Source organism: Erythrolamprus reginae, chromosome 2, assembly GCF_031021105.1.
Source record: "Erythrolamprus reginae isolate rEryReg1 chromosome 2, rEryReg1.hap1, whole genome shotgun sequence".
In the NCBI taxonomy this organism is placed as follows: domain Eukaryota; kingdom Metazoa; phylum Chordata; class Lepidosauria; order Squamata; family Dipsadidae; genus Erythrolamprus; species Erythrolamprus reginae.
In genome coordinates this window covers 312,499,407-312,526,461 of record NC_091951.1, presented here as the reverse complement: position 1 = coordinate 312,526,461, position 27,055 = coordinate 312,499,407, and the positions used below count along the sequence as shown (strand labels likewise).

At 37.7% G+C, this 27,055-nt stretch overlaps 1 protein-coding gene across 2 annotated transcripts; it reads right to left on the bottom strand.

The window, feature by feature from the left end:
• Nucleotides 1-6,200: 6,200 nt before the first annotated feature.
• On the bottom strand, nt 6,201-20,025 carry MARVELD2 (MARVEL domain containing 2). Of its 2 annotated transcripts, none has more exons than XM_070743108.1 (7): nt 19,745-20,025; nt 16,566-17,699; nt 15,245-15,277; nt 14,093-14,229; nt 13,021-13,192; nt 11,145-11,195; nt 6,201-9,476 (listed from the first exon to the last, which is right to left on the bottom strand). In XM_070743108.1, exons 2-7 carry the CDS (start codon nt 17,682-17,684, stop codon nt 9,366-9,368), a joined length of 1,623 nt encoding a protein of 540 aa, XP_070599209.1. In that variant the 5' UTR covers nt 17,685-17,699; nt 19,745-20,025; the 3' UTR covers nt 6,201-9,365. The 2 variants fall into 2 exon arrangements, with proteins under 2 accessions (XP_070599209.1, XP_070599210.1); XM_070743109.1 differs by having other exon boundaries at nt 19,755-19,804.
• Nucleotides 20,026-27,055: the final 7,030 nt, after the last annotated feature.

The following is a 27,055-nucleotide window of genomic DNA, read 5'->3' as shown; positions in this document are numbered from 1 at the left end:
TTCTACTTAAAAACCAGAGCCCGGAAAAATTTCCCAGGAAATTTGAGAGGGGCACAAAGGCCCGACCAGTTTCCTGCCATTCCCCCTTTAATCCTGGCCATCTCAGGCTTTTCTGGGCTGCCAGAGGAGCCTTTTGGTGGCGCTTAAGGAAGTTTTGGTAGCCCAGAGCGAATGGAGGGAGGCGTGTGCTCTTCCTCACCATCTCAGAGTCCCTCTTTTTTTTTAAGCCTTAAAGTTTTGAATTTTTTATATTTTTTTATTCCCCTCATCTCACCTTCTTCCTTCAGCAGGGACTGACCTCCTCCTCTTCCTCCTCCTCCTCCTCTTCCTCCTCCTCCTCCTCTTCCTCCTCCTCCTCCTCCTCCTCCCAAATTCCAAGCTTTTATTTCTTTCCTAATGGCTTTGCACACATTATTTGCTTTTACATTGATTCCTATGGGAAAAATTGCTTCTACTTAAGAACTTTTCTACTTAAGAACCTGGTCACGGAACGAATTAAGTTCTTAAGTAGAGGTACCACTGTATTCAATGAGAATATTTCATTCATTCAGACCTAGGATGTGTTCTTGACTGTTCCCTTTATTTATTTTTTTGAGCAGTGTATTTTCAGGTGGGTCGACATCCATATATTGACCTTCATATCAAATGTATTATGTATTTATACATTGTATATACAATCCTTTTGATATTCTTTTGCATCTATCTCTTTCTATTGTTTTGCATTTCTTTTTTGTGTCCATTTGTACAACGTTGTCCAACTATAATAGTAATCCGAGTCCTTTTGATTGTTTAGTTCCATCATTAATTGGTCCATTTCTGCACAGCCATATATTTTTTTGCCTCCTTTTCAACAGGTGTCTGTGGGTCTTTCCAACTTTGTGTATAGGCAATTCTTGCAGCTGTTACTATATGTAGTATTAAATGTTTAATATTTTTAGAATACGGTTTTCCAACAAAAAGAATTCCAGCGTGAATTCAATTACAGTGTCTGTTATTTCTTGTAACCATTTTTGGAGTTTCCTCCAGTACTTTTTCACTTCCAGACATAACCACCATAGATGAAAGAATGTGCCCTGCTCTTCTTCACACGTCCAACATGCCTGATTACAATTTGGGTATATCTTCACCAATCTTTTCGGGGCTAAATGCTAAAAGTTTCAGATGGAGTTTCTATCATCTTTATTTGTTTGTAATTATCACTGGAGTCATAATGCATAACTATGCACCGTGCACGCACACATAAAAACACACACACACAGTCACACACACACACACAGAGTTTTGTTGAAAAGGAATTTTCATCTTCAGGAAGACAGCCCCTATCTCAGAATTATAAGATGGGAGATGAAAAGGAATTTTCACCTCCCATCTTATAATTTGTTGAAGAGGAATTTTCATCGCTATGTGTTTCTCAACTTTAGCAATGTGAAGTTGTCCCTGCTTTAACTCTCAGAATTCCCCATTCAGCAAAAAAAAAAAATCACTGTGATAAGGCGAGGTGCATATCAAGTGGCCTGGAGAAATTTGGAAGTGGCTCCTAGACAGACACACCAAATAGTATTAGCAAACATTTGATTGTTTGTGTGACAGAAGAGAAATTATTGAATACCCAGTTGAAGAGAGGTCATGTCTAATTTTAAATATAAATGAAAGAAAACAATTTCAGGGTTGTTGTGCCATCTCTCAGTACTTTTTGGAATTCCTTCATTTATTTATTCAATTTATATAGCCACCCAGCATCACTCAGTGACTGGGTGGAGCCTAGCAATAAAAACAGCATTGAAATCAAAGTAAATGAATGAAAACAATAAAAACAAAGATAGGACATGCAATAAAAACTACATTAAACACACAAACACCACAATAACCATATAGACACTAGCAAATCCAAGCAATACATCACATTCAACACAGCAATTGTAAAAACTACCTACCATTACAAACCCTCAGAACAATGTCAAAGTTATTACACAACTTTCAACCAGTTTTCAATTTCTTTTTAGGAAAGATTGTTGAGTGAGTAGTGGGCTGAATGAAGTGGGCTCTTTTCAGTCAGATTTCAGGTTGGGTTGTAACATTGGGACAAGGTTAATCAGACTTGTGGCTGACAGATTCAGGACAGTGGTAGGTAGTCCATCTATTGTGATCTTCCTGGATCAATATCATTGACTATAGTTTCCTTACTCTGTGAGCTAGGAGTGGAAGCGCAGTGATTTTCTTACTTCATGTCAGGTTCAAGTTGGGTTTGGGTAGTGGGAGATAGGTCAAACCCTAGGTCTCTGTGATGTAGAATGGCTTAGATAGAACTCAGATTTCACCCTTCCTCTTTAACATCTATATGATGCTGTTGGGAAAGCTCATCCATCTATATGATGCTCATGGGAAAGCAATATTATCAATATATTGGTGATACCCAATTGTATATTTAGATACAGCTGATCAAACAATAGTGTCCCAATGCTGGCCCAGTAAGTTGATGCTGTAAGGCAGTGTTTCCCAACCTTGGCAACTTGAAGATATCTGGACTTCAACTCCCAGAATTCCCCAGCCAGCATATTTTAAACAGTAATCTAACTTTATAAGATCATTTGTAAAACATCTGGTTTATTTTGGTTTACTTCACAGTACCTTTATTCAAAGCCTCTAGTTGGGACGCTATTGTTTTCTCTGCAATTTTTTCATTCTCATAGAACAGTAACTCTTAATCCAAGGACTTTTGTCTTAGAGCAGCATTTCTCAATTTTTTTCTGTTATGCCCCCGCACCCCCACCCCGAAGAAGACCAATGTTAATTTAACCCTAGTGAAATACAGTGGCTCAGGGTTTTGATCCCCCTGGATCCAGTGAGATATCACCTGACTCTTGTCAGATTGCAGCCATGGGTAGGGTGGGAAGAGTCACACAATTTATCCCGTGCATAGTTCCTATTATGCTCACAGTTATTCACATCCTAGTCATTTCTTGGTTGAATCATTGTAACATGTTTGTCAGAAGGTTTCCCTTGAAGGCCATGTGGAAATTGCAACTGGTTTAGAGTGCAGCAGTGCAGATGTTTTTGGGCAACGCATGGTTTGTCCGTGTTATACAGTTGCTGCACAAACGTTTAGTTTTTTCAGGTGTAATTCAAGATTCTGATATCACTTTTGAAGCCCTGAGTGGCACAGGAGCATGTTGTTTATAAAATGCTTCTCCCTGAAGGTATCTGCCACAGGACCACGTCAAATGGGGTGGTTGCATCCAGATCCCTTCCTTTAAATATTACCATATCATCACTAGCAGCCCTTGCTTCTTCGTCTGAAATTTTTTCCTACTGATGCGTTGGAATATTGTTTTATGCTTTTTATTGTTATTTGTAAACTCAGCAATATTATGGTACATGATGGGTAGCTTAAATCAATTAATGTTGGGCCAAATCAATATTCAATATCATCCTGGGCTATGGGTTAGGAATTATTCTTTTAAGGAGCATTTGAAATGTTGGAATATGTATACCCTTGGGAACTTTTAACAATGTTCAACATAGTTCCCTCTAAGCTGAGCAGTGAGCAATCGCTCACTTAAAAATCCTCATCAACTCAGAGTTTTCCAAACCTGCCCAGAAGCCGATAGGGAAAGAGTGAGAGGGAAGGAGAGAGAGAGGAAGAGAGGAAGAGAGAGAAACAGATAGAAAAAAGAGAGGAAGGAAAAGAGAAAGAAAAAGAATGGGAGTAAGGAAGAGAGAAAGAAAATCAAAATCTACTTTGAAACTAGCTCAACTATTTAAGTGGCATTTTGATATTGATAGAGTTGCCCTATTATGAGCTCACTGTTATAGACACACAGTACAGTATTTTATTTTGAAATTCTCTGAGGCAAAACAGGGTGGGTTTTTTGTTTGTTTGTTTGTTTATTAATTAATTAATTATTTCTGTGCTGCCCAGTCCCTTCGGGACTGCCGCTCAGACACTATACTTTTCCACCCACCCCCCAAAAAAATTAGAGGGAACACTGATGTTTAATCTTCGTAATAGTAACAGGGCTGGGTGGCATTTCTATACCAAAAAAGGCACCTTAAAGAATATGAGGGTCCCAGGAAAAGAGGTAGCCTCTATTAAAAGTTCTGAGAAGATGCTTCATTCAAACTTCCACTTGTTCCAAAGCATCAAATTTATTTATACTTAAATGTAACTTGCTATACCAATTGTTGAATAGTCTCAGCCGTTTATAAGGGAAAGGATAAAATGACAAATAACAACAATAGCAGGTGAAATTAATAATCGTTCAAATTAGCAATTTAACATCTGCACAAAAATATGTGTTTTAGAGGTTTTTAAAAAGCTCATAAAGATCTTAAGTCCTTCAGATCCTAAACCACCAGGAGCCATTAGAAATTAGAGCAATGCCAGCAAATGCAGTGATTCTGCAGGGCATGCATTCCAAACAGCTTGAATGGCAACAGAAAAAACCTGTTCACCAGTTGTTATAGTGGCAATTCTCAGTAAGCATAGAAGTGCATACAGAAAACTCTGTTCTCTCAAATAATCTGGGTCTAAGTAATGTAGCATAGTGAAGATAATTTAGTATACTTTGTACTTTGCTCAGAACTGACAAATCAATTTGCCCTTGAATGCAAAGCCTTGCACAGCCCAATTAGTACTAATTTACCTGCTTTGCCCACAAGGAAGGTACAATCAGGTGGACCCCATAGCAAAAGATCTATTTTCTGATTTCAGTATCACACCTTTCTGAATTTCAGAGATACTTCTTACACATATAACCATGCTAACCAATGACAACAACTTTAGAACCATTATTATGTAATTACATATTTTCACCCAATGAGATAAGATACAATACTGTCAAACAGAAAAATATTTGACATCTGAAAAAAATGAGCCAGTTTGGTGTAGAATAATGCTTCTCAAACTTGACAGCTTTTAATATATGTGAGCTTCCAACTCCCAAAATTCTCCAGTCAGCACGCTTACTCTATCCATTCTGTGATTCATTTAATAAAAATAATGAATTAAAGAAATTGATGTACTGCAGTGATTATAGATAGGTTCAGGTTGTTATCCTTCTACAGTATTTACATCTTTTTTTACACTTCACATTCCATTGCCTTGCAATGGAATAACGTCCTAAGCATCTTTCTCTGAACCAATTATCTTGAAAAAACAGATGTCAAGCATTTAAATGAGTTGCTAACACAAAGATTAACATTTTGCAAATGGCAGAATATAACATAAAGCTGTTTGCTGCCTCAGGACACAAACCTCAAAAGCAGGTTTGATTAATACTTAATTTAGTGGTGATGGTTAGAATATAATCACTTCAAAACACTTGCCGTTTTTGAATTTTAAATATAAGTGTGGTAGGATCAGTTTGAAAAGAAACTGAATGAATAATAATAAACTATTGTAGGATGCAATTACCATTTATGATACGCCCATATTTGGCCAAGCACTTTACATACCTACTGCATTGTCTAAATTCACCTTATATGCAGTAGGAAATAAAAGGCAAAAGATTGCGACAAATCACACTGCATAAGTCATTCTGATCCCCGAAACAGAATATATCTTACAACTGTCCTGAAGCATTAACATTATGTGGCTTTTCTTAAAAGTATGTTACCCAAATTGGAAGAGGCGTCATTTCACTGCATAACCAGAATGAGATCTTATGTAAAAATACTCAGTGACTGCACTTTACACAATGTGATAAGGCAGTATGTGGTTTGCTCCTTGCCAGCTCCCCAGGTCAATGGAGAAAATGGCAGGAAATTGAAAATTCCAGGCTGACAGGCATGTGAGTGATTGCTACTGGGTGGGAGAGGGAGAATGGGTGTGTTTTGGAGTGCAGGCGTAGGAAGCAGGGAGGATGCTGAGCTTCTAAGCAGGCGTGTAAGAGTGCAAGGGCAAGGATCAGGTGTGTAAGGGTGCGGCATCGGTTGGTATGTGTGAGAGAGCCCAAGAGGGACGGTGCAGATCAGAAGAGTGTGGGGGCGTGAAAGATGTAGCGTCAGTTGTTGGGGCATAAAAGGTGCCACACACATTGGGGAGTGAGAGTGTGTGAGAGAAACATTGTAAAGATTAGAAAGGTTTCATAGGGTGCAGATACTGTAAATGCACGAGAGCAGCATGAATTGGATCAGGAGGGATGTGTGACGGTGCACAAGTGGTAGGTAAGTAAATATGTCTGAAAAAACAACACAACAGATCACGGATTGTATTCGTTTTATTCATTATTTTATGAAAATATACAGTTCATTATTTTATGACTTAATACTATAAAATATGTACTATAATACTATAAAAACCCAAAGAAAGACTTGGATTGTAGTGCATGTTATTTGAAAAAAAAATTCCTTTTCTGTTCCTTCAAATTCTTTTCCTTGAATTTTGCATTTTTCCCCCTTACTTTGTATTTTTTAGTTTTTAACTTATTGTTAAACAGTTTTAATAAAAAAAATTATGTGCTAAAAGGAGATTGTTTTGAAGTTAAACCTAGAATAGAAATGTGCTAAGGCAGTGTTTCCCAACCTTGGGAACTTGAAGATATTTGGACTTCAACTCCCAGAATTCCCCAGCCAGCAAATATCTTCAAGTTCCCAAGGTTGGGAAACACTGTGCTAAGGTATCTGCGTAAAAAAATATGCTAATGTATTTCTGTTAAAAAAAAGTGATGTGAAACAATATAGAAATGTAGAAAGATATATGAACTTCCCACCTCATTTATAAAAATATACGTTTGTGGAATTTCTGTTTTCCAGAGCTGTATTAAAAACTATGCTGTTTAATGCCCTGAATAATTTTTTTGCACCTGCCATTCCAATCAATATTTTAAGTTGCTGTTTAAAAAAAGTAAGCTATAATCATTCCTCCAATCTGAATTTAAGAGATGAGATTAGTTGAAAATTCAATGATATATATATATGGACGTCTTTCAGTAGGAAAGTAAGATTCAGTTTCAGTCTAAAAAATATTTTAGCGGAATATTGCTTTTCTATGATAGTATTTACATTCTCTTTTAACCATTACTTTCTTCATGATATTTTCCTAAACAAAGCTAATAACTTTGAGAAAGGTTGTACTTGTATGCTCAAAATGCATTACCTATAAAATAAATTAGGGACAGATTTTCAAATAAAATTACATGTATACAAGACACTTAGATTTAGGTCCCTTTATACATCTGAATCAATTTTAAAAGAATGATATTCATCCCAGAAACTCTATTTCCACATCCATATGATCCAGCAAAGAAAACATGAAGGTTGTACTTTGCATAATTGTGATGTTTTCAAATGCCACAATCTGTCAAATGGAATCTCATTTACCAGTTTTGTTGCAAAATAGTTGCAAGTCCCAAAAATACAACTCCTATTTTTGCTTAAAATGTCAAGATTTACAAATATAAAACTTTCAAAATCATTTAATTTTACAATGTACAACTATCCAAAGAAAATTGCTGAACAAGATGATTGTACTATATAAAGGGTTCACTTTGTTATAGAACTAAAATATTTATTAGTTAATATAAAGATGTATATACATATTTTTTTGTTAATCACCTAGATTAACAAAAGAAATACAACTCAATCCAATGTTCTATGGATGTGAATCTTTTTCCTAAGCACAAATATGCAACACTTCATTAGGAATTAATGAAATTGGAATTAACAATTGATGTTCCTAGCACTGGCATGGTTTGGAATCCAAATTCCTGCCTGCCAAAGAAGGACATGGTTAGATTCTGGTTCTATGTCCTTCATAATAGGTCGTTACATATAAATAGTTAAGTGGCACCCTAGTACCTTGATGGCAAACCTATGGCACGCATGTTGGAACTGGCACACAGAGCCATTTCTCCAGGTACGTGGTGCTGTCACCTGTTGCTCTTCCATGTTCCGGTGCACTGGCCAGCTGGTTTTCATGTACACAGCATGGCAGCCGCCCATTGCGCATGTGTCCTCCAGAAAAATTATGTTTCCAGAGTGCGCATGCGCACTGGCCAGCTGGTCTGGTTTCTTGCAGTCAGGCACACATGAAGACCAACAACATGCGCACATGCCAAAAGATGTGGAGAGGAGATCCTGGCAGTTTCTTCCTAAGGCAGCAGAGCAAGATAAGCCAGGTTTCCCTCCTTGCCTACCCACGCAGGCTTCTTGGGTGGCCCCAGGCAGTCCGGAGCACCAGTGGTCGAGCAGCCGGTGAGGATGGGATGGTGATAGTGGTAGGCCTGGGTTCCTCCCCTGAGAGCTGCCATTTCTTTGCCAGTGGCAGCGTTCTGTCTCCAGGAAACCTACCAATGCGCGGCCTTGCCTGGGCTCCTCTCCACTGGGAGCCAAAAGCCGAGCAGGGACAGCTGACGGGTCTTTGGCAGACCAGCAGTAGGGGAGAATGGGATAGGGGTGGGGTCTGCCTGCATTAATGCCGAGATGCCCTTCTTGACTTGCTTTACCAGCCGTGTGAGACTCTTGAGCTGTGGTGTTGCTGCGCTGCCTCTGGCATTCCTACTGCACAGCCCACCACCCCAGAAAAGCAGTAGCAGCTGCAGCGAGAACGGACAGCGCAACAACACTCACAGCCTGTGGGACCCATGCGGCTAGTGGAGTGAGCTAAGAGGGGCATCTCAGCCCCGCTTTGATGGCCACCACAGGATCATCTGCACAGGCAGCCCTCCACCCCACCCTCACCGGCTGCTGGTCCGCCAAAGCCCAGGCAAGACCATGCGTTCAAAATTTCCCCGGCCAGTGCATGGCTCTGCCAATGTGGCAGAGCACTGCCACTGGCTAGGGAATGACGGCTGCTTTGTCTCGCCAGGGAACAGGCTGGTACCTGGTTGTCCTCCAGTAAAACCGATAAGAGGCGTAGTGTGGGGTGCATGTGCAGGGGTCATGCGTGCATGTGCAAATGGGAGCACGCATTGCATTATAGGTGCTAGCACATGTGAGTGCAGCACACAATGCGAAAAAGTTTTTGCCATCACTGCCCTAGCATATAAAGCAATTTTTAATACATATGGGTCTTTGAAAAACTGCATTTCATGTAACTGAGCTACACACGGAATTAAGGAAGTCATACCTGTTTACAGCATATTCATATTTAGGAAAATATCTCAGTGACAGAAATAGAAATATTTTGAATTTATAAAGTAAAGGATACTAATTTTATCTGTTATTTTAGAATAGGATCATCAACAGTGCACGTGGTTTAACTACATTCTTAGAACATTTTTCAGATTACAGTAGATGAATCGTTTCCTTAATTCACAATATACATACTATATTTTGGTTACTAATTTTACAAGAAAAATATACAATGGCAATAAATATTGTAAAATGGTAAAAAAAAAAATCTTGTGGATAAAATTAAAGTCATCCTAAGTATTCCAATTGATAACTTTGTCATATTCCTGAATTCTTTGTTTTATATGAGAAAGTTTGTTCTTTAGATATTCACATCGTTCTTTCTTTTCCAGAAATGTGGGATCCTGAAATACAAATGATTCAATAGTATTACAGTAAGTATTACAATAAGCAAATTTACAATGGGTTACCTGGCTAAGTAATAAAATACAGTAGTACCTCATGATAAGAACCTCTCGTCATACGAACTTTTCGAGATACGAACCCGGGGTTCGGAAATTTTTTGCCTCTTCTTACGAACTTTTTTTGCCTTACGAATCCCCCGCCGCCACCGGTTTGCCCCGCCTCCAGATGCTCCGCTGGGCGCCGCCGCCCGGGTGCCACCTTCTGAAACAGCCGGGGCACTTCTTGGTGTTCTCCTGAACGCTGAACCTGGAGGTTCGGCAAAAGTTCAGGTTCAGGAGAACACCGAGAAGCGCCCCGGCTGTTTCAGAAGGTGACAGCCGAGCGGCGGCGCCCAGCGGAGCACCCATTTCTGCGATTTTTGCGGGGGGGCTTGCACGCATTAATCGGTTTTCCATTGTTTCTTATGGGAAACATTGTTTTGTCTTACGAACCTTTCACCTTACAAACCTCCTCCCGGAACCAATTAAGTTCGTAAGACAAGGTATCACTGTATATGATTTACAACCACAATTTAGCCCAACATTTCTGTTGTTAAATGAGACAATTGTTAAGTGAGTTGTGCCCCATTTTGTGCCCTTTCTTGTCATTATTGTTCAGTAAATCACTGCAGTTGTTAGGTCAGTAACATAATTGTTAAGTGAATCTGGTGTCCCTATTGTCTTTGCCTGTCAGCAGTGCTCAAAAAGTGATCAGATGAGTCCAGAACACGGATACATATGAACTAGTTGCCAAGCATTCAGATTTTGATCACATGACCATGGGGATGTTATAATGGTCATAACTGTGAAAAAAGGAAATGTCATTTTTTTCAATGTTGCTGTAATTTTGAACAGGGACACCAGATTCACTTAACAACTAAGTGAATGGCTGTAAGTTGAGAACTACAGTACCTCCATTTGGAATATTGTAAATAGTTAAATTAGTATTTATATAGCCTGAATAAAAGATGAATGAAAATAGAATTTAAAGAAAACTTTATTCTGAAAATTTTTAGGAATTTATCCTTAATAGTTCTTTCTTACCTTTGATGTTAATTTCATACACATAAAATATTATTTAATTTTATGCATATTAAATCCCTATCTCATTTGATACATAGGAAAGCTCAATCCTTGGCTCAAATATGTAAGCTACTATAACAAATTCTTAAAAAACACTGTGATTTGGTTTGATATAAAACACCTTATATACAGCAGAGCAGCCAGGCCATTATTAAATATACCTGGGGAAGTTATATCTAATGCTGAAATCCTGTGTTCATTTTCTTCAGTAAATGGAGTAAAGACTAATCATTTCACTGATTTCAGTATGAGAGAACACAGGAATTTGTAAATGCCATTTTACAATGAGTAGGACAATAAATCCATCTGGTACAGTATGAAAAATAGAATTACAGTCTACCATTTTTCCCCAAATTTCTTTGAAGATGTCAAGAGCTTAATTTGGGAACTATGTCATTGCTGATTTTCTTTGCAATAATGGGTCTTTTAATATCAGCAAACTGGTGTATATTCTAAAAGCTCATAGATCCCTGGTGGTGTTTCTATTATTACTCTGGACATCAAAGTAATTGACAAAAAAGAATACCTAAATAAGACAATACTCACATTCTTTTTCTTTTTATACTGTTGGAGAACATTGGAGATTCTATCGTGTTCCTAATAAAGAAAACATATAAAAATATCAATACATTTCAATTATTTGTTGAACTTATAATATTCTATATAACTTTTATTTTTTATTTTCTACAATGTTTTGTTCTATTAGCGATTAACTATTTCTTGATTATTTTTTTTAACATTGCTACTTTCTGACACCTTACTGCTGTGATGGTGAACTTATGGCACGGGTGCTACAGGTGGTACGTGGAGCCATAGCTGCTGGCATGCGAGCTGTTGCCCTAGCTCAGTTCCAATGTGCATGTGTGTGCCGGCCAGCTGAATTTTGGCTTACACAGAGGCTCTGAAAGGGTGGTTTTAGCGTCCAGAGAGTCTCTGGGGGTGTATGGAGAGGGCATTTTTACCCTGTCCCAGCTCCAGGGAAGCCTTTGGAGCCTGGGAAGAGTGAAACACAAGCCTACTGGGCCCTCCAGAAGTTGGGAAACAGGCTGTTTGTGGCCTCCAGATGGCCTCCGCGGGATGGGGAAGCTGTTTTTGCCCTCCCCAGGCATTGAATTATGGGTGTAGGTACTCGAGCATACATGATAGCACATGCCCATGCTCTTTCAGCACCTAAGAAAAAAAAGGTTCGCCATCACTGCCCTAATGGCTATATGACAATTTTATAAATAATCAAAAACTTTACAACCAACAAAAAATAATGATAGATCCCCAGAAAGAGCAATATAACATCTCCCCATTTAGCAACTGCAATTCCTTCCTTACATTGGAAGCAAAATGGTCATTAAGAGAACATGACAGAAAGATTATTGGTTGCTATCTCATTTAAATAAAGTTCTCTCATAACAATCACACCAGTCTTTGCTCTTATTCCAGCATGCATGGTTTGTTTGTAAGTGCTCACACTGTTTGGAAAACAATTTTTTAAAAAGAAAAATTAGTCATATTCGTGAAAAGTTATTAAACAAAATGGCTACTTGAAGAGTATAGCAATTACTCCCAATGCCACATGTGTTCTATTCTAACATTTAACTTGTTTATGGAAAAGTTTGAATATCACCATAAAGAGATGATTTGCTTGTTCGATCAACCTTGGTAAGAACTACATAACCACCAAACTGTATTTGAAGCTGGTGTCTCTAACAGATGATCATGGCATCGGGCCAGAATATCTCCGAGACTGCCTTCTGCCGCATGAATCCCAGCGACCGGTTAGGTCCCACAGAGTTGGCCTTCTCCGGGTCCCATCGACTAAACAATGTTGTCTGGTGGGACCCAGGGGAAGAGCCTTCTCTGTGGTGGCCCCGACCCTCTGGAACCAACTCCCCCAGGAGATTAGAACTGTCCCCACCCTCCTTCCCTTTCATAAACTTCTTAAAACCCACCTCTGCCGCCAGGCATGGGGGAACTGAGACATTTCCCATGGGCCTATACAGTTTATGCATGGTATGTTTGTGTGTATGTTTCTTTTTAAATAAGGGGTTTTTAATGACTTTTAATTATTAGATTTGTTATACATTGTACTATTATTGTTGTGAGCCGCCCCGAGTCTACAGAGAGGGGCGGCATACAAATCTAATAAATAATAATAATAATAATAATGATCTGCATCTCAAGCACCAAGAAAGACCAGGTACATAGTTCTTATTAGTTCCAATCATTCTATTGTTAGATAATTGTGTAAAGTTATGTAACTTCAATCAAGACCTTCTTTGTAACATGTCTAACAAGTAAGGGAAATTGGTAATAAATATAAAATATGTATGACTTCAAAAAATAAAGGTATAATCATGATTAGACTAGTGATCAGGTAACTTATCTTTCAACATCTATTTACAAATACAAAATTTAAAGCCATACTTACAAGAGTATTTCCAGGATGCTGAGGAAGCTTCCTCATAAGTGCATCTAACTCATCAAATTTCTTCAAAACTGCCTGAACTTCGGAAGTCAGTTCTTTATATTCAGAAAACTGATCATTAAATACAGCTTTATAACGGTCTCTTTCCTCATTTGTCCGAATTGCTGGATATTTTCTGTAAGCAATAAGTTTCCAATCAGTGCTATATCAACAATTCGGTAAATTGTAAATATGCGTATTATGGAATACTGAGAATTTAACTTTAAAATGTGTAACATGGAAAATTCTTTGCAGGTTATTAAAAATTGCATCAATAAGACTAGAATAATTGTTTTCCTTGGAATACACTATTTGGATTGCAAAAATCAGGACAATCATTTATCTGGAAAACATTTGGTGGAATGGACTACAGATATTTTAAACATTCCAATAAGTTCATGGATTTACAAATCATATGATTAAAGTATGATCTGATAAACTGACAATTGTGAAACCCTAAGATATTTACAAAGTAGTAGCTGAGTTCACATAAAGACTAAGATAAATCTAAACAAGCCACACTAGTTTGTCTGACTCCAAAGCTTAATAAAAAACAAAAACAAAATTGTACCTTTCTATTTTTTTAAAAAATTAGGAAGTCTTCCTCCAAGCTGTGGCATTATAGCTTAAGCAGCAAATTTTCAGAAAAGAGACAGCTTGGTCTAGTGGTTAAAGCACCAGGCTTGGGAGACTCTTGACTTCTAGTCCTGCCTTCGCCATGAAAATCAGCTCAGCTCATTCTCACTTTGTTGTGAGAAAATAGGAGGATAAGGATGTGTTGCATACGTACACCACTTTTGAGTTATTTGTAAAAATAAAGGTGGTAAATAAAAGTGAATAAATAGTGAACAACAGACTAACCTTTACAGTAAACTACATTTGTTGGATTTATATATTGCATTTCAAATCTTATAATGTGCCTGGTTTTAGTTTATTATTGGAATCAAGGCAGTGTGGTTTGTAAATTGTGGCTTAGGGCTTAACATAATGGTAATCTTAAATGCTTTTTGCATATATTAAAAATACAAATACTTACGCTAAGTAATCTGCCATCACTATTGGTTTAGGAATATGTCCTGCTGGTATATGGCCATTAAGTACTTCAGGCTTCATTTCTGTACTTTTCAGTATCTTTATTGCTACCTTGGGTGAATCATTTTCATGATCTTCATACTATGTAAAAAGAATTTTTAAAAATCTTACTTTTGCACAAATTTGTATTAAGTAACTAAAAATTATCTAGTGCTTGGTTTTATACATTAAGGGGTCTTAAGTTAGTTTTTAGTATTGGATTTTTTACTGTATATTATTCATGTATATTGTTCATGATTGTTGTTAGCCGCCCCGAGTTTTCGGAGAGGGGCGGCATATAAATCCAATAAATTGAATTGAATTGAATTGAATTGAAATGGACAATTGTGTTAGATACTCTCTAAATTCATTTGGACAAAAATGCTAATCCTACTGACGTCTTGTATAATATTGTTGTTAAGGTACTACCTAGTGCCGTACCCCAAACCATCCTATTTGAATGACTTGGGAAATAAATTATACTTACATTTTTGAAACCCTCCATGTTGCCTCTTAATTGTTGTGAGCCGCTCCGAGTCTCCGGAGAGGGGCGGCATTCAAATATAATTAATTAATTATATTTGAATGCCGCCCCTCTCCGGAGACTCGGAGCGGCTCACAACAATTAAGAGGCAACATGGAGGGTTTCAAAAATGTAAGTATAATTTATTTCCCAAGTCAAATTATTTCCATCCCTGATGTTGAATTTTTACAGCAGTATCTTGCAGATATTGCTACCCAATGGAAAAGCATGAGGTTTTCTCTTTTTATGGGATTTATTTGTTTGTTTGTTAGTTAGTTAATTAATTAGTTAACTAATTAACTAACTAACAAACAAATAAATCCCATAAAAAGAGAAAACCTCATGCTTTTCCATTGGGAAGCAATATCTGCAAGATACTGCTGTAAAAATTCAACATCAGGGATGAAAATAATTTCCTGGAAAATAAGGCGGTGTTAGTAATAGAACACAAAATCAACATTTGTGAATTTTCATTAAAACAGATTTGTTTCTTTGTAAGAATATTTTTTCATGTCTTTTTGAAACAGACACTTTTGTGACGTAACAATTCAGTAACTACAAAGTAAACATAACATATGCAGTTCTGATTCTTACCATTCTCTTTGGGGCGAATGATTGCGACTTCATCTAATAAAAGAAACAGAAATAACAGTATTAAATGTATACATTCAGACTGTAACTGCTGATAATGCTATTATGCAGATTCATTTCATTTTGTATTGACAGAGGATAGATTGCAGTGGTTTTATTGTTGTTTTAATGCATATTTTTAACTACAACATTTCTATTTTTTTTTTTAATTATCCAGTGCTGATGTATTCAGTGACTGATAGAATAAGGAGTGCTTTCAATACTAATAATAACAATAACAAGTTGGAAGGGAGCTTGGACATCTTCTAGTCCAGCCTCCTGCTTAGGCAGGAAACCTTGCACTACTCATACAGACAAATAGATAACCAACGCCTCCTAAAAACTTCCAGGGTTGGAACATTCACAACTTCTGGAGGCAAGCTATTCCACTGACTAATTGTTCTTTTAGGAAATTTCCTTAGTTTTAGGTTGCTTCTCTCTTTGTTTCATTTCCACCTATTGCTTCTTGTTCTACCCTCAGGTGTTTTGGAGAATAGTTTGACTCCCTCTTCTTTGTGGCAACCCCTGAAATATTGGAATGCTGCTATCATGTTTTCCCTAGTCCTTCTTTTAATTAAACTAGACCATTAAGCTTTACCTACCTAGGAATTGAGGAACTTGACATAATAATTAAATGCTTGTACACAGAAATTAAAATGGCTGAGAATCTTTTGATAGCAACCTTATGGATATCACTTTCTAAACTAGAAAGCATTTCAGGAAAAAAAGAAGTTGTGAGACACTACATGAAAACTCACATAATATAATCAATATGTATGGTTTATGTTTATAGTTCAAACATTTTTGGTTTCAACTACAACTCTTGGCTAAGAAGTCATATAAAAAACAACTATGGCAAGTTTACTAGACAAAAAGTTACTTATCTACTTGGTTCTGAAGATACTTATATTTTGCTTTCATCCATCAATGCAGAGAATTTAAAAAAATTATTTGGCAGATTATCTTAAAATAAAATTTGAAGGATTGTTGTGGGAAGAAGTAATTACAAAGGAAATATTTTCTGCCTTTCCTTAAATCCAAGCATTACAAAACATAGTTTCTACCTATTTATTAAACATTTTCTAGGGAACTGTAATGATTGAAAATGTTCTTTAACTTTCCAAAAGCTCTATTTCTCCCTAGCTGTCTTTGTTTGATACAGGGTTTTTTCTGAATCTTAAAAGAGAAAAAAATGAAGGAAATAACCTTTACGGAAGCAATATACTCCATTGTTCATTTAGAAACACACATAAAATACAGCTTTGTGGCTGTACTTGAAACTTACCCGCTCTTCCATGAACTCTCTGTGTCTGCGTGCAGTTTCATGTCTCCATAATTTTAGGCAAACTATTGCACCGATGAGATATATAATCATTGTGACAAACAAAAAAATAATTCCTGCTGTCTGTCCCCCTTCTATACGGCAAAAAGCAGCATTCAGTGGCGTGTTAAATAATGAATATGAGCAAAGTCCTCCTCTGTTTGCATCATTTACATAGACAATAGCAGCTGACATATATAAAATAAACAAGGCCACATTGATTCCAAATTCAGTTAAAGGCCACCAGTGGGAATCCAGAAGAATAGTTTTGTAGTACATTGACATACCAAGTACTAAGATTATGATAGTCACTATCCAAACAAGTGCTGCTACAACAAGAACAAAAGGAGTTTTGGGTCCATTGTAATAATAACCACCGTACATGCTGTTTGCACCATAGCCATATGGCTGTGAAAAGCCATACATGTTGTACCACTCATTGTCTTTGTGAATGTAAGCTGTGACACAGGCAAATACAGCTGCACCTAAGAGCAGTTCAACAACAGCCAAGATTCTAAGCAATCCTGCCCAAGATTTCATGTAGGAATATCTCAGGTTAAAAGCTTCTACTTTCTCACTGTAGGCCAGAGCCTGGGTGTGCCTTCCCAGAGAACCATATGGATCTGAGGGGAGAATACCTTCAGCTTCTTTTTGTGAATTGTAAGTCCCTCCTGACCCTCCATATGGATCTTTATAAGAACTTGGTGTTGACGTATGGTCTGCTTTCACTGGAGTAAGGGTTGGAGATGATGGGGGAGAACATCGGGTTCCATCTGAAATGGCGGATGCTGGGTTATTCCATTCTGGATCATCTCGTTTTCCTCTGAAGAAGTTTTTCCATGAATCAGGAATGAATTTTCTCACTGGTTTGAGGTCAGGCATTTCAGCAGCCTCTTCATTGTCACTTGGGTAAAATTCAGGTCCAAATGGTGGCTGTAATGGAAGAGGCGGTGGCAAAGGTATCGAATTTAATATCTCCTCAGCATCTTCTGGGGAAGAGGAATCCAAATATACTTTATCATAATGGACAGAACGACTTTGCTGCCCACTTCTGTGCTCCAGTGATGCGTTCCTTGAAGACATTTGTGACTTCTTCCCCTATTTCAGAAATAATAATAATAATTTTTAAAAACTCTGAAAATTTATTTATTTATTTATTTATTGGATTTGTATGCCGCCCCTCTCCATAGACTCGGGGCAGCTAACAACAACAATAAAAAACAGCATGTAAATCCAATACTAAAACAACTAAAAAACCCTAATTGTAAAACTAATCATACATACAAGCAAACATACCATGCAGAAATTGTAAAGGCCTAGGGGGAAAGAGTATCTCAGTTCCCCCATGTCTGACGGCAGAGGTGGGTTTTAAGGAGCTTATGAAAGGCAAGGAGGGTGGGGGCAATTCTAATCTCCAGGGGGGAGTTGGTTCCAGAGGGCTGGGGCCGCCACAGAGAAGGCTCTTCCCCTGGGCCCCGCCAAACAACATTGTTTATTTGACAAATTGGGGACAAATAGTTCAAGTGAAGCCTTGAAAAAGGAAAACCAACTAAATTTCTGCACTCAGAGCCAGGGGGGAGAAATCTAACATGCAATCTATAAATTCTCTTCCATAGTAAGGCAGTTCAGAACTGCCAAGACACTTGGATTGCTTTAAATTTGATATTGGGCTTATCATATAATTTAATGCTTGAACCTCTTCCAGAGTCTGTGAAACCACAACAATAAAGAATGCAAAAAGTGTAATGCCTCCTCTACAAGTTCAAAGTCCAGACTGCTACACTCTGATGCTTGAGAGCTTGAGAGAATCCAAAATACAGTATATAAACAGGAAAAAAGCAACACAATGGCCATAATTTAGAAAACCATGTCCACAAGCTCTAATTCCCGGATATTACAGTGATTTTCAATGTGGGAATCCCCAGATGTCATGCCATATTTCTAAAAGTTCACCCTCTTTATAAGATACGGTTTAGATTAATAAACTGTGTGGACAGAAGACCATACTGAACCTTTTTCTCCCTAGCTAACAACTGGATGAACAAGCAACTCTGAAGGGAGTGAGTGATTGTGTGTGTGTGTGTGAGAAAGAGAGAGAGAGAGAGAGAGAAGGAAAGAAAGAAAGAAATGTAAGAAACACTGTCTTACTACTTACCAGCATCAAAGTGCACTTTTAAATGTACAACCTTAGACCTATATAAGCCATTAAACTTTGCTGGCCTTACTTCAAACAAAGATCCACAAATCCAGGAATGGAAGGGAGGGAGGGAGGGGGGAGGGAAAGAAAGAAGAAAGAAAGAGAAACAAAGACAGACAGGAAGAAAGAAAGAAAGAGGAGAAAAAGAAAGAAAGAAAATTTTAAAACCCTGCCCTTATCCACAGGTTGTTGAGCAAAGTTTGTGAGGGAGAGGGAAAGGGGAAAGAAAGACTGGAGATACCCCACACATACCTAGCTACTACTTTCCAGCATCAAAGTGCACTTTTAAATCTACAACCTTAGATCTATATAAGTCATTAAACTTTGCTGGTCTTACTTCAAACAAAGATCCACAAATCCAAGAATGGAAGGAAGGAAGAGAGGGAGTGAGGGAGGGAAAGAAAAAGGAAGGAAGGAAGTAAGAAAGAAAAAAAGAAAGAAAGAAAGAGAAAAAGAAAGTTTTAAAACCCTGCCCTTATCCACAGGTTGTTGAGCAAAGTTTGTGAGGGAGAGGGAAAGGGGAAAGAGACTGGAGATACACCACACATACCTAGCTACTACTTTCTAGTATGTAAGTGCACTTTTAAATCTACAACCTTAGACCTACATAACCCATTAAACTTAGCGGGCCTTACTTCCAAGGAAATATCCACAAACCTTCACCACAAGAGTCCGAGAAACACGAATTCTCACCCAATCCCGCACCGCTTCCCATTCTCCCCACCTCGTTTGGTCCCCGCAAATCACGCAACTTGCGCGCAAATCACCACACCTTGCGCCCGCTTCCTCCTCACCCCAAAGCGGGATAAAAACCGGTGCTTTTCTGCCCGCGATCCCCCCGCCAGCCTCGCCCGGTCCCTTATTGGGAAAGGATATAACCTATAACCCCACCCCACCCCGCCGCCCTTTCCTCACCACCACCCGACAATAAAACGCCTCACTCAACTCTTTCATACAATAGGGCGGGCAGAAAGCGATCCCGCTACGGACGGAGGCGCAACGGCCAGCAAGAACAATCCCCGTTTCCGTCTCCCTCTCCCGGAGGCGTTACTTTCGGGGGCGTCTCAGCCGCAACCCGTATCGTTCCGCCCATCTGGTCATGCGCGAAGTCCATCGGGCGGCAAAGGCTGCCGGCCCTTCCCGCCTCGCTCGCTCCAGGTAGGCCTGGGTAGGGCGACAACAGGTAGCTTTGCTTCCGCTTTGCTTCCGCACCCCGTGCGCATCCTCTGATTCCCGCCGAAGTGGACTCGGTTTGGTGATTTTTACACCGCGGGGAACGCATCTTTTTCCAAGGACGTCGTCCAAGTTTCAAACCAAAAAAACAAAAAAAAAGAGAGCAAAAAATAAAATAAAAATAAAACCCCTCGGCTCTCAGAGTAGGACAGCTTCACTGGCAACTGTGGATAAAGACTTTGGGTTACTACGGGCCAGAAATAATTAGCTGTTGGCAAGAAATGCGAAGTGGAATAGGATGCAGAACAATCTCACCCAAGTGTCTCCCAACTTCGTGGAAGTTTATTTAAATGGTTGCCATGGCAGATCCAGCTGTATGTGTGTGTGTTTTTTAAAAAAATTAGTCGCTTTAGAGAGTATAAAACACATTTTTTTAAAAAGTAAAATAAAGTTCTAATAAGTAACTGTAATCAGAACTGCAGAAAAAACAATTGCTGCCAACCTGGCTTCCATTGAGAGGGCTGAGAAAATATTTACTGACCCCTCACATCCTGGACACAAACTGTTTCAACTCCTACCCTCAAAACGTCGCTACAGAGCACTGCACACCAAGACAACTGGACACAAGAACAGTTTTACCGGAACACCATCACTCTATTAAACAAATAATTCCCTCAACACTGTCGGACTTTTTACTAAGTCTGCACTTCTATTTCTACTAGTTTTCTCATCATTCCTATCATCCATTTCCTCCCATTTAGGACTGTATGACTGTAACTTGTTGCTTGTATCCTAAGATTTTTATTAATATTGATTGTTTCTTCATTGCTTATTTGACCTCTAGGTTAATCATGATTCTTGACAAATGTATCTTTTTCTTTTATGTACACTGAGAGCATATGCACCAAAGACAAATTCCTTGTGTCCAATCACACTTGGCCAATAAAGAATTCTATTCTATTCTAGAGCAAGAAAATGTCAGATATTACGAGGGTTATCTGGAAAGTAAGGTTACAAGGCACGTAGCTCTCATGGGAATGGTTCGTGGGGAAAGGTGGTATTATCGTGTAGTGCGAAGCCAGCAGAAGAGATTGAGCAGTGCCAGTGGCGTTGTGGTGAAGGTTAGAGATGTAGGTCCTCATCTGTTTCCCTCCAAGTGCAAAGTGCATTCTGTAATATGCTACCTGAATGCTAAGAGCATGAACGCTGCTGCGATGGGTGCCCAAGATCTTTCTCGTCAATTGCTGAGTTTTGAATTTTTTGGCTGAAGGAGAATGGGTGTGGTGCCACTGCATTGATTGACGTCTGGAGTTTGGTGATAAGCCCACATTTTATCTCCTGTCACTATACAGTTGAGAAAAGCCTCGCCTTCAATCTCGAAATGGTCACAAAATTCACGGGTGGCACTGTTAACTTTGTGCGCTTCAGTAAGTATCTTGGGCACCCATTACAGCAGCGTTCATGCCCTTAGCATTCAGGTAGTGTATCACAGCGCGCACTTTGCACTTGGAGGGAAACGGAATGAGGACGCTCATATCTAGCCTTCACCACAATGCCAGTTGATGATCTACTGACCACTGGTACTGCTCGTTCTCTTCCGCTGGCTTCCTGCTACACAATAGTAATACCAACTTCCCCCGTAGACATTCCCCATGAGAGCTATGTGCCTTGTAACTTAACTTTCCAGATAACTCTCATATCAGTTTTTCCAATCTATCATTACTTATGAAATAGATGCAAAATAGTACCTGTCACAGAAAAATAAAAGGTAGACCTTTTTTTCAATTAAAAGTGTCAAGTAAGGTAGGCTGGCTGTCTTCAGTGCATGGGTACAGCTGTGGTCAGTGATTTGCCTAATTTGGCTAGTGCTATAGCATCTCTGCTACATCATTTACAGTTCATTTTATGCAACAAAGTGGAGAGGGAATGGCAGAACCTGGGAGTGGAGTCAAAAGGAATCAGCCTAAAATTTCTACATAGCCACAACTGATGAAGTCCAACCCCCTACCCCCAATTCCATTAATCCTTATCTTGCACCAACTATCAATTAGTTGAGTAGATTCCAATGCATAGGCATAAGCAATACATTATTTTTATCAGACACATCTGGTCCTAGTATTCATGGCTGATATTGAAAACTCCTTCACAGTGTATGAAGGATAGTAATGGCCTCAGCTGTAATCTCTATTCGCAAGAACACTTTCAGATGCACTAATTGCCTAGGTTTTATCAGTTTGTTCTCTGCAAAACATGACTGCTAGGTCCATGCAATTCTTCAATAGGGCAAATTTGCCAAAAGCTAGCTTGAAATGAAATGCCCTATTGAAGAATTGCATGGACCTAGCAATTCTATATCAAATTAAACTTGTTCAGTAGTAACTAGAGAATAAATTAAACTAGCTTAAACAAAAGAACTTTGAACCTGCTAACAAACTAGCAGTGGTTGGCGTATAAACTGAAGAAGGAAAGAGAAATTATTTTGAAACTTCAGAAGGGTGATAGTGATAACAGACAACTCAGCAATAAAAGAAACACCCATCCACATTACTCCTATCTGTAGAAAAGATCTGATATCTCTGTGGGGAAAAAATACCAAAACAAACTTGCCATACCTTACAAACATGCAAAATCAACTAATGAATGGATCAGTGTCTAGCCTAGAGATAAGGCAATAGTTATCTTGCTGACACCAGGGCTGAAATGATGTTTTATGCATATGTACGAGGGTCGCCCAGAAAGTAATGCACCACATTTTTTTCTTCAACAGTTACTTATTGAACACAATGAAACTTACACACAAGAATGATATTTCTTCTACACTCTCTATTTTTCCATGTAATCTCCATCCTGTTCTATGGCCTTCCTCCAGCAAGACACAAGAGCATGTATGCCCTGTCGGTACAACTCCTTGTTCTTGTCACGAAGCCTTGGAGCTCTGCCGAACTGTCACCCAGTGCTCAATGACTAATCGTACTTCTGTCGACTGCAGATTCTCCATAAACTCTACACAAATGTTTGTGAATGTTCCCAACAGTTTTTCTCTACAGTGAAAAATTCAACGACAACACGCTGCTTGTAACATACATCACTTACAGACGCCATTTCTAAACACTGCTGCAGTGGGTAAAATGAGGACTCAGATTGTGGGGGCAATATGCTGGCTCTGTTAAAAAGTGCTATTGCTGGGGACTTCCGGTTTCGCTGAGGATCGCAGCGGAGTCTCTTGGCAGGGCTCTGCCTCGAGACCCCTCCAACCCTCCCAGAGGTCGCCCCAGCGCGATCGGATCGAGTCCGGATGGCTCGATCCTAGAAAAGGGGATTCCCCTCTGCCCGGGGAGCCATCGCCGAGGCTCCGGGACAGAGGGTTCATCCTGCAGCTCTGGTGCAGGGAGCACCGGTCCTCCTCCAAGAGGACACGGCCATTGCGATCCCACCTAACCAGTGGGAAGCAAGAAACATCAAGAGAGTAAAAAGCAGAGAAACTGAACAACTCTAATTGAAAAAGGAATATTGTCAAAGAAGCTACAATTAAGGTAAAAAATTTCTATGTTCCATGGTAAACAAGAAGTTTGAAAAACAAGAAAATTGAATCGGAGTTTAAACGAAGGCGAAAGAGAAAGTTGTTAAAACAACATTGTATCCAGGCGCGAATTAACAGCCGGAACTTATTCTAACCACTTTCACTTGTTTTGAACTGTTAAATTTTTGCAAACAAGGAGATCCAGAAGATTTTAAAATGAGACATTAAAGGATTTATTATTTACAAAATGATATTATTTGGTTGAAAAAACTTTCTTTCCTTTTCTGAAGCATTTGGTTACGGAATATTGTAAAATGAAGTCCGGGCTGGGATTTTTCTAGCGGAAGGACCAGGACTGCTCACTATTTACTTACAAACTTTGAATAAATATATATAAAGAAAAAAAACTCTTTTCCTACATTTGAGAACTTTAAAATTTGGATTATTTAATCGACGTTTCTTGGATTATTTTGTTGGAGTATTTCCATTGGATTTCGTTTGGATTAATAGCGGTTTTTGGATTAACAGCATTTTCGTTGGATTTATAGCGGAGAGATTTTTTCCTGGGCTGTGAGAGACGGACCGACTTCATTTTAACTTCGTGAAATTAAACTGCATTTGCTTGGAAAAAGTTTTATAAATTTTCTAAAGACTATACCTTTCTTCAAATAACGGAATACCTTTGCAGTACTCATTAAGGTGTTTCTGACAACAAATTAGATCTTCAATCAATTGTTGTTGTTTTTTTTGCGTTTTCCCTTTGATAATTTTAATTCTTGAATTTTAATTCTATATTACATTATATTACAATTAATCTTGGTTAAATACAACAAATGACCACATTGAGAGATTTAAAAATCTTTTCAGTAAATGTCAATGGACTTAATGAACCAAAAAAAAGAAAACAAATGTTTTCCAAAATTAAGAATCAAAAAGCTCAAATTGCGATACTCCAGGAAGTACATATAAAAAAGAGTAATCGGAATTTATTGTTAAATAATAAAATTGGAAAGATGTATGCTGCATTAGCAGACCAAAGGAAAAGAGGAGTGGCAATGTATGTTGAGAGTTCTATAAATTCCAAACAATTATATAGTGATGATGAAGGTAGAATTTTGATTGTCCAGATTGATATTGAACCCAAATCGCTTGCTATTGTTTCTATATATGCCCCAAATGATGACCAAATTGCATTTTATGAAAAATTACATCAAAAAATCTTAGAATTAAATTTGGAAAATATGTTAATTATTGGAGATTTTAATGCCATAACAAATAGACAATTAGACCATTCGGGGGTGAAGAAAAGTTGTAAAAAGAAAAAAAAGAATTTATTGCCCTCAACTTTTCAAAAAATGAAAGCAGAATTGCTATTGAATGATATATGGAGGGAAAGACATCCTCATAGAAGGCAATATACTTTTTACTCAAACCCCCACAAAATTTGGACTAGAATAGATATGGTGTGGGCCCCCAAAACAACAGCAGAGTATATACAAGAAGTAGAAATAGATGTTAATACTTGGGCAGACCATAATCCAGTTATAGTCTATATGAGAAATATTAAAAAACATCGTAATTGGCAAATGAATAGAAATATTTTGAAAGAGAAAGAATATAAAGAATGGATTGAAAAGGAATTAAAAATATTTTTTGAAATCAATAAAAATACAGACACCACCCCTCAGAACTTGTGGGACGCAACTAAAGCATACATAAGAGGATTAACAATATCCTATACTGCAAAATATAATAAAGAAAGAAAAAGAAAATATGAACAATTAATAAATGAATTAAAACAACTAGAGCTTCTATCACAACAAAATGTGAAAAATAAAGACTTGGGGGAAAAAATAAATTTAATCAAACACAAAATTAGATTACAAGAACAAAATCAGATACTGGAAAAAATAAAGAAAGCTAAGCAACAATATTTTGAACATGCCAATAAACCAGGTAGATGGTTAGCATATAAACTGAGAAAACAGAGACAATCTAAATTAATTAGACAATTAGAAGATAAAGATGGAATAATAAAATATGACCCAGAGGGAAAAGCAAATATAGTTCAAAACTTTTTAAAAGAATTGTACAAAGATGATAATATTGAAGAAGAAGTCGTATTTAAATACCTAGAGAGTGCAGAGTTACCACAAATAACAGAAGAGCAACAAGAAAAGATGGAGAGTCCAATAACAATGGAAGAACTCCTTATAGTTATTAAAAAGCAGAAAAACAACAAAGCCACGGGGCCGGACGCTATTCCAGCAGAGTGGTATAAAATAGAAAATGAAGTATTAAGAAATAATATGCTCCAAATTTTTAATGAATGTAGAGTAGATGGTAAAATTCCTAAATCATGGTCGGAATCCTTGATAACTTTAATTCACAAACCAGATACACCAAAAGAAAAAATTAAAAACTATAGACCAATATCTTTATTGAATGTAGACTATAAAATTTTTATAGCAATATATGCAGATAGACTGAAAAATGTGATAAATAGCAAAATTCATTCAGACCAAAATGGTTTCCTTCCAGGTAGACAAATTAAAAATAATCTTAGAACAATTATTAATGTATTAGAGTACTATGAGCAACATTCAGATAAAACATCATCTTTAATGTTCCTAGACGCTCAAAAAGCTTTTGATAACGTGAATTGGACATTTATAAAGATGCAATTAAATAAAATGAGATTCGGCCCCAAATTTGTTAATTTAATAGACGCTATTTACTCAGAACAAACGACAAAAATTATATTAAACAATGAACAATTAGAAGCGTTTAAAATAAATAAAGGAGTGCGGCAAGGATGTCCCATATCACCTCTTCTTTTCATTATGACTTTAGAAGCACTCTTAATAAAAATAAGATCAGACCCAAAGATAAAAGGTTTAACAGTTAGAAAAGAGATATACAAAGTCCAGGCCTTCGCAGATGACTTGACTTTTATAATGGAAGATCCGTTAGTCACAGCACCAAGATTAATCCAAACAATAGAACAATATGGTAAGGTGGCAGGTTTGAAAATAAATAAAAATAAAACAAAAATTATAACTAAAAACATGAGTAAAATACAAGAAAGTAATTTAGAAAGTATTACTGGAATGCAAATAGTTTAAAAAGTAAAATATTTGGGAATATGGCTAACAGCCAAAACAATAACATTAAAAAATGATAATTATATAAAATTAATTAATGAAATTAAAAAGGATCTAGAAATATGGAACAATTTAAAAATATCATTCTTGGGAAGAATTGCCACGATCAAGATGAATATCTTACCTAAGGTATTATTTTTATTTCAAGTGATCCCAATTAATCCAGGGGCCAATTTTTTTAAAAACTTAACAAATGTGGTTAAAAAATTTTTATGGCAAGGGAAAAAGGCAAGAATTAAGATAAATATGTTAGAAGACATAAAAGAGAGAGGGGGGGTTGCGCTCCCAAATTGGAAATTATATTACCAGGCAGCCGCTTTAACATGGATTAAAAATTGGATAACTTTAGAGGACATGAGAACATCAATATTAGAAGGACATGACCTCATGCTTGGCTGGC

Excerpts from the sequence above, each read along its gene's own strand:
- MARVELD2 (XM_070743108.1), bottom strand. The coding sequence starts at position 17,684 with ATGTCTTCAAGGAACGCATCACTGGAGCACAGAAGTGGGCAGCAAAGT. Across the intron at positions 13,193-14,092 it reads GTGATGGCAGATTACTTAGC|AAAATATCCAGCAATTCGGA; the intron begins GTAAGTATTTGT and ends TATTGCTTACAG. Across the intron at positions 11,196-13,020 it reads AGCATCCTGGAAATACTCTT|GAACACGATAGAATCTCCAA; the intron begins GTAAGTATGGCT and ends TTTCTTTATTAG.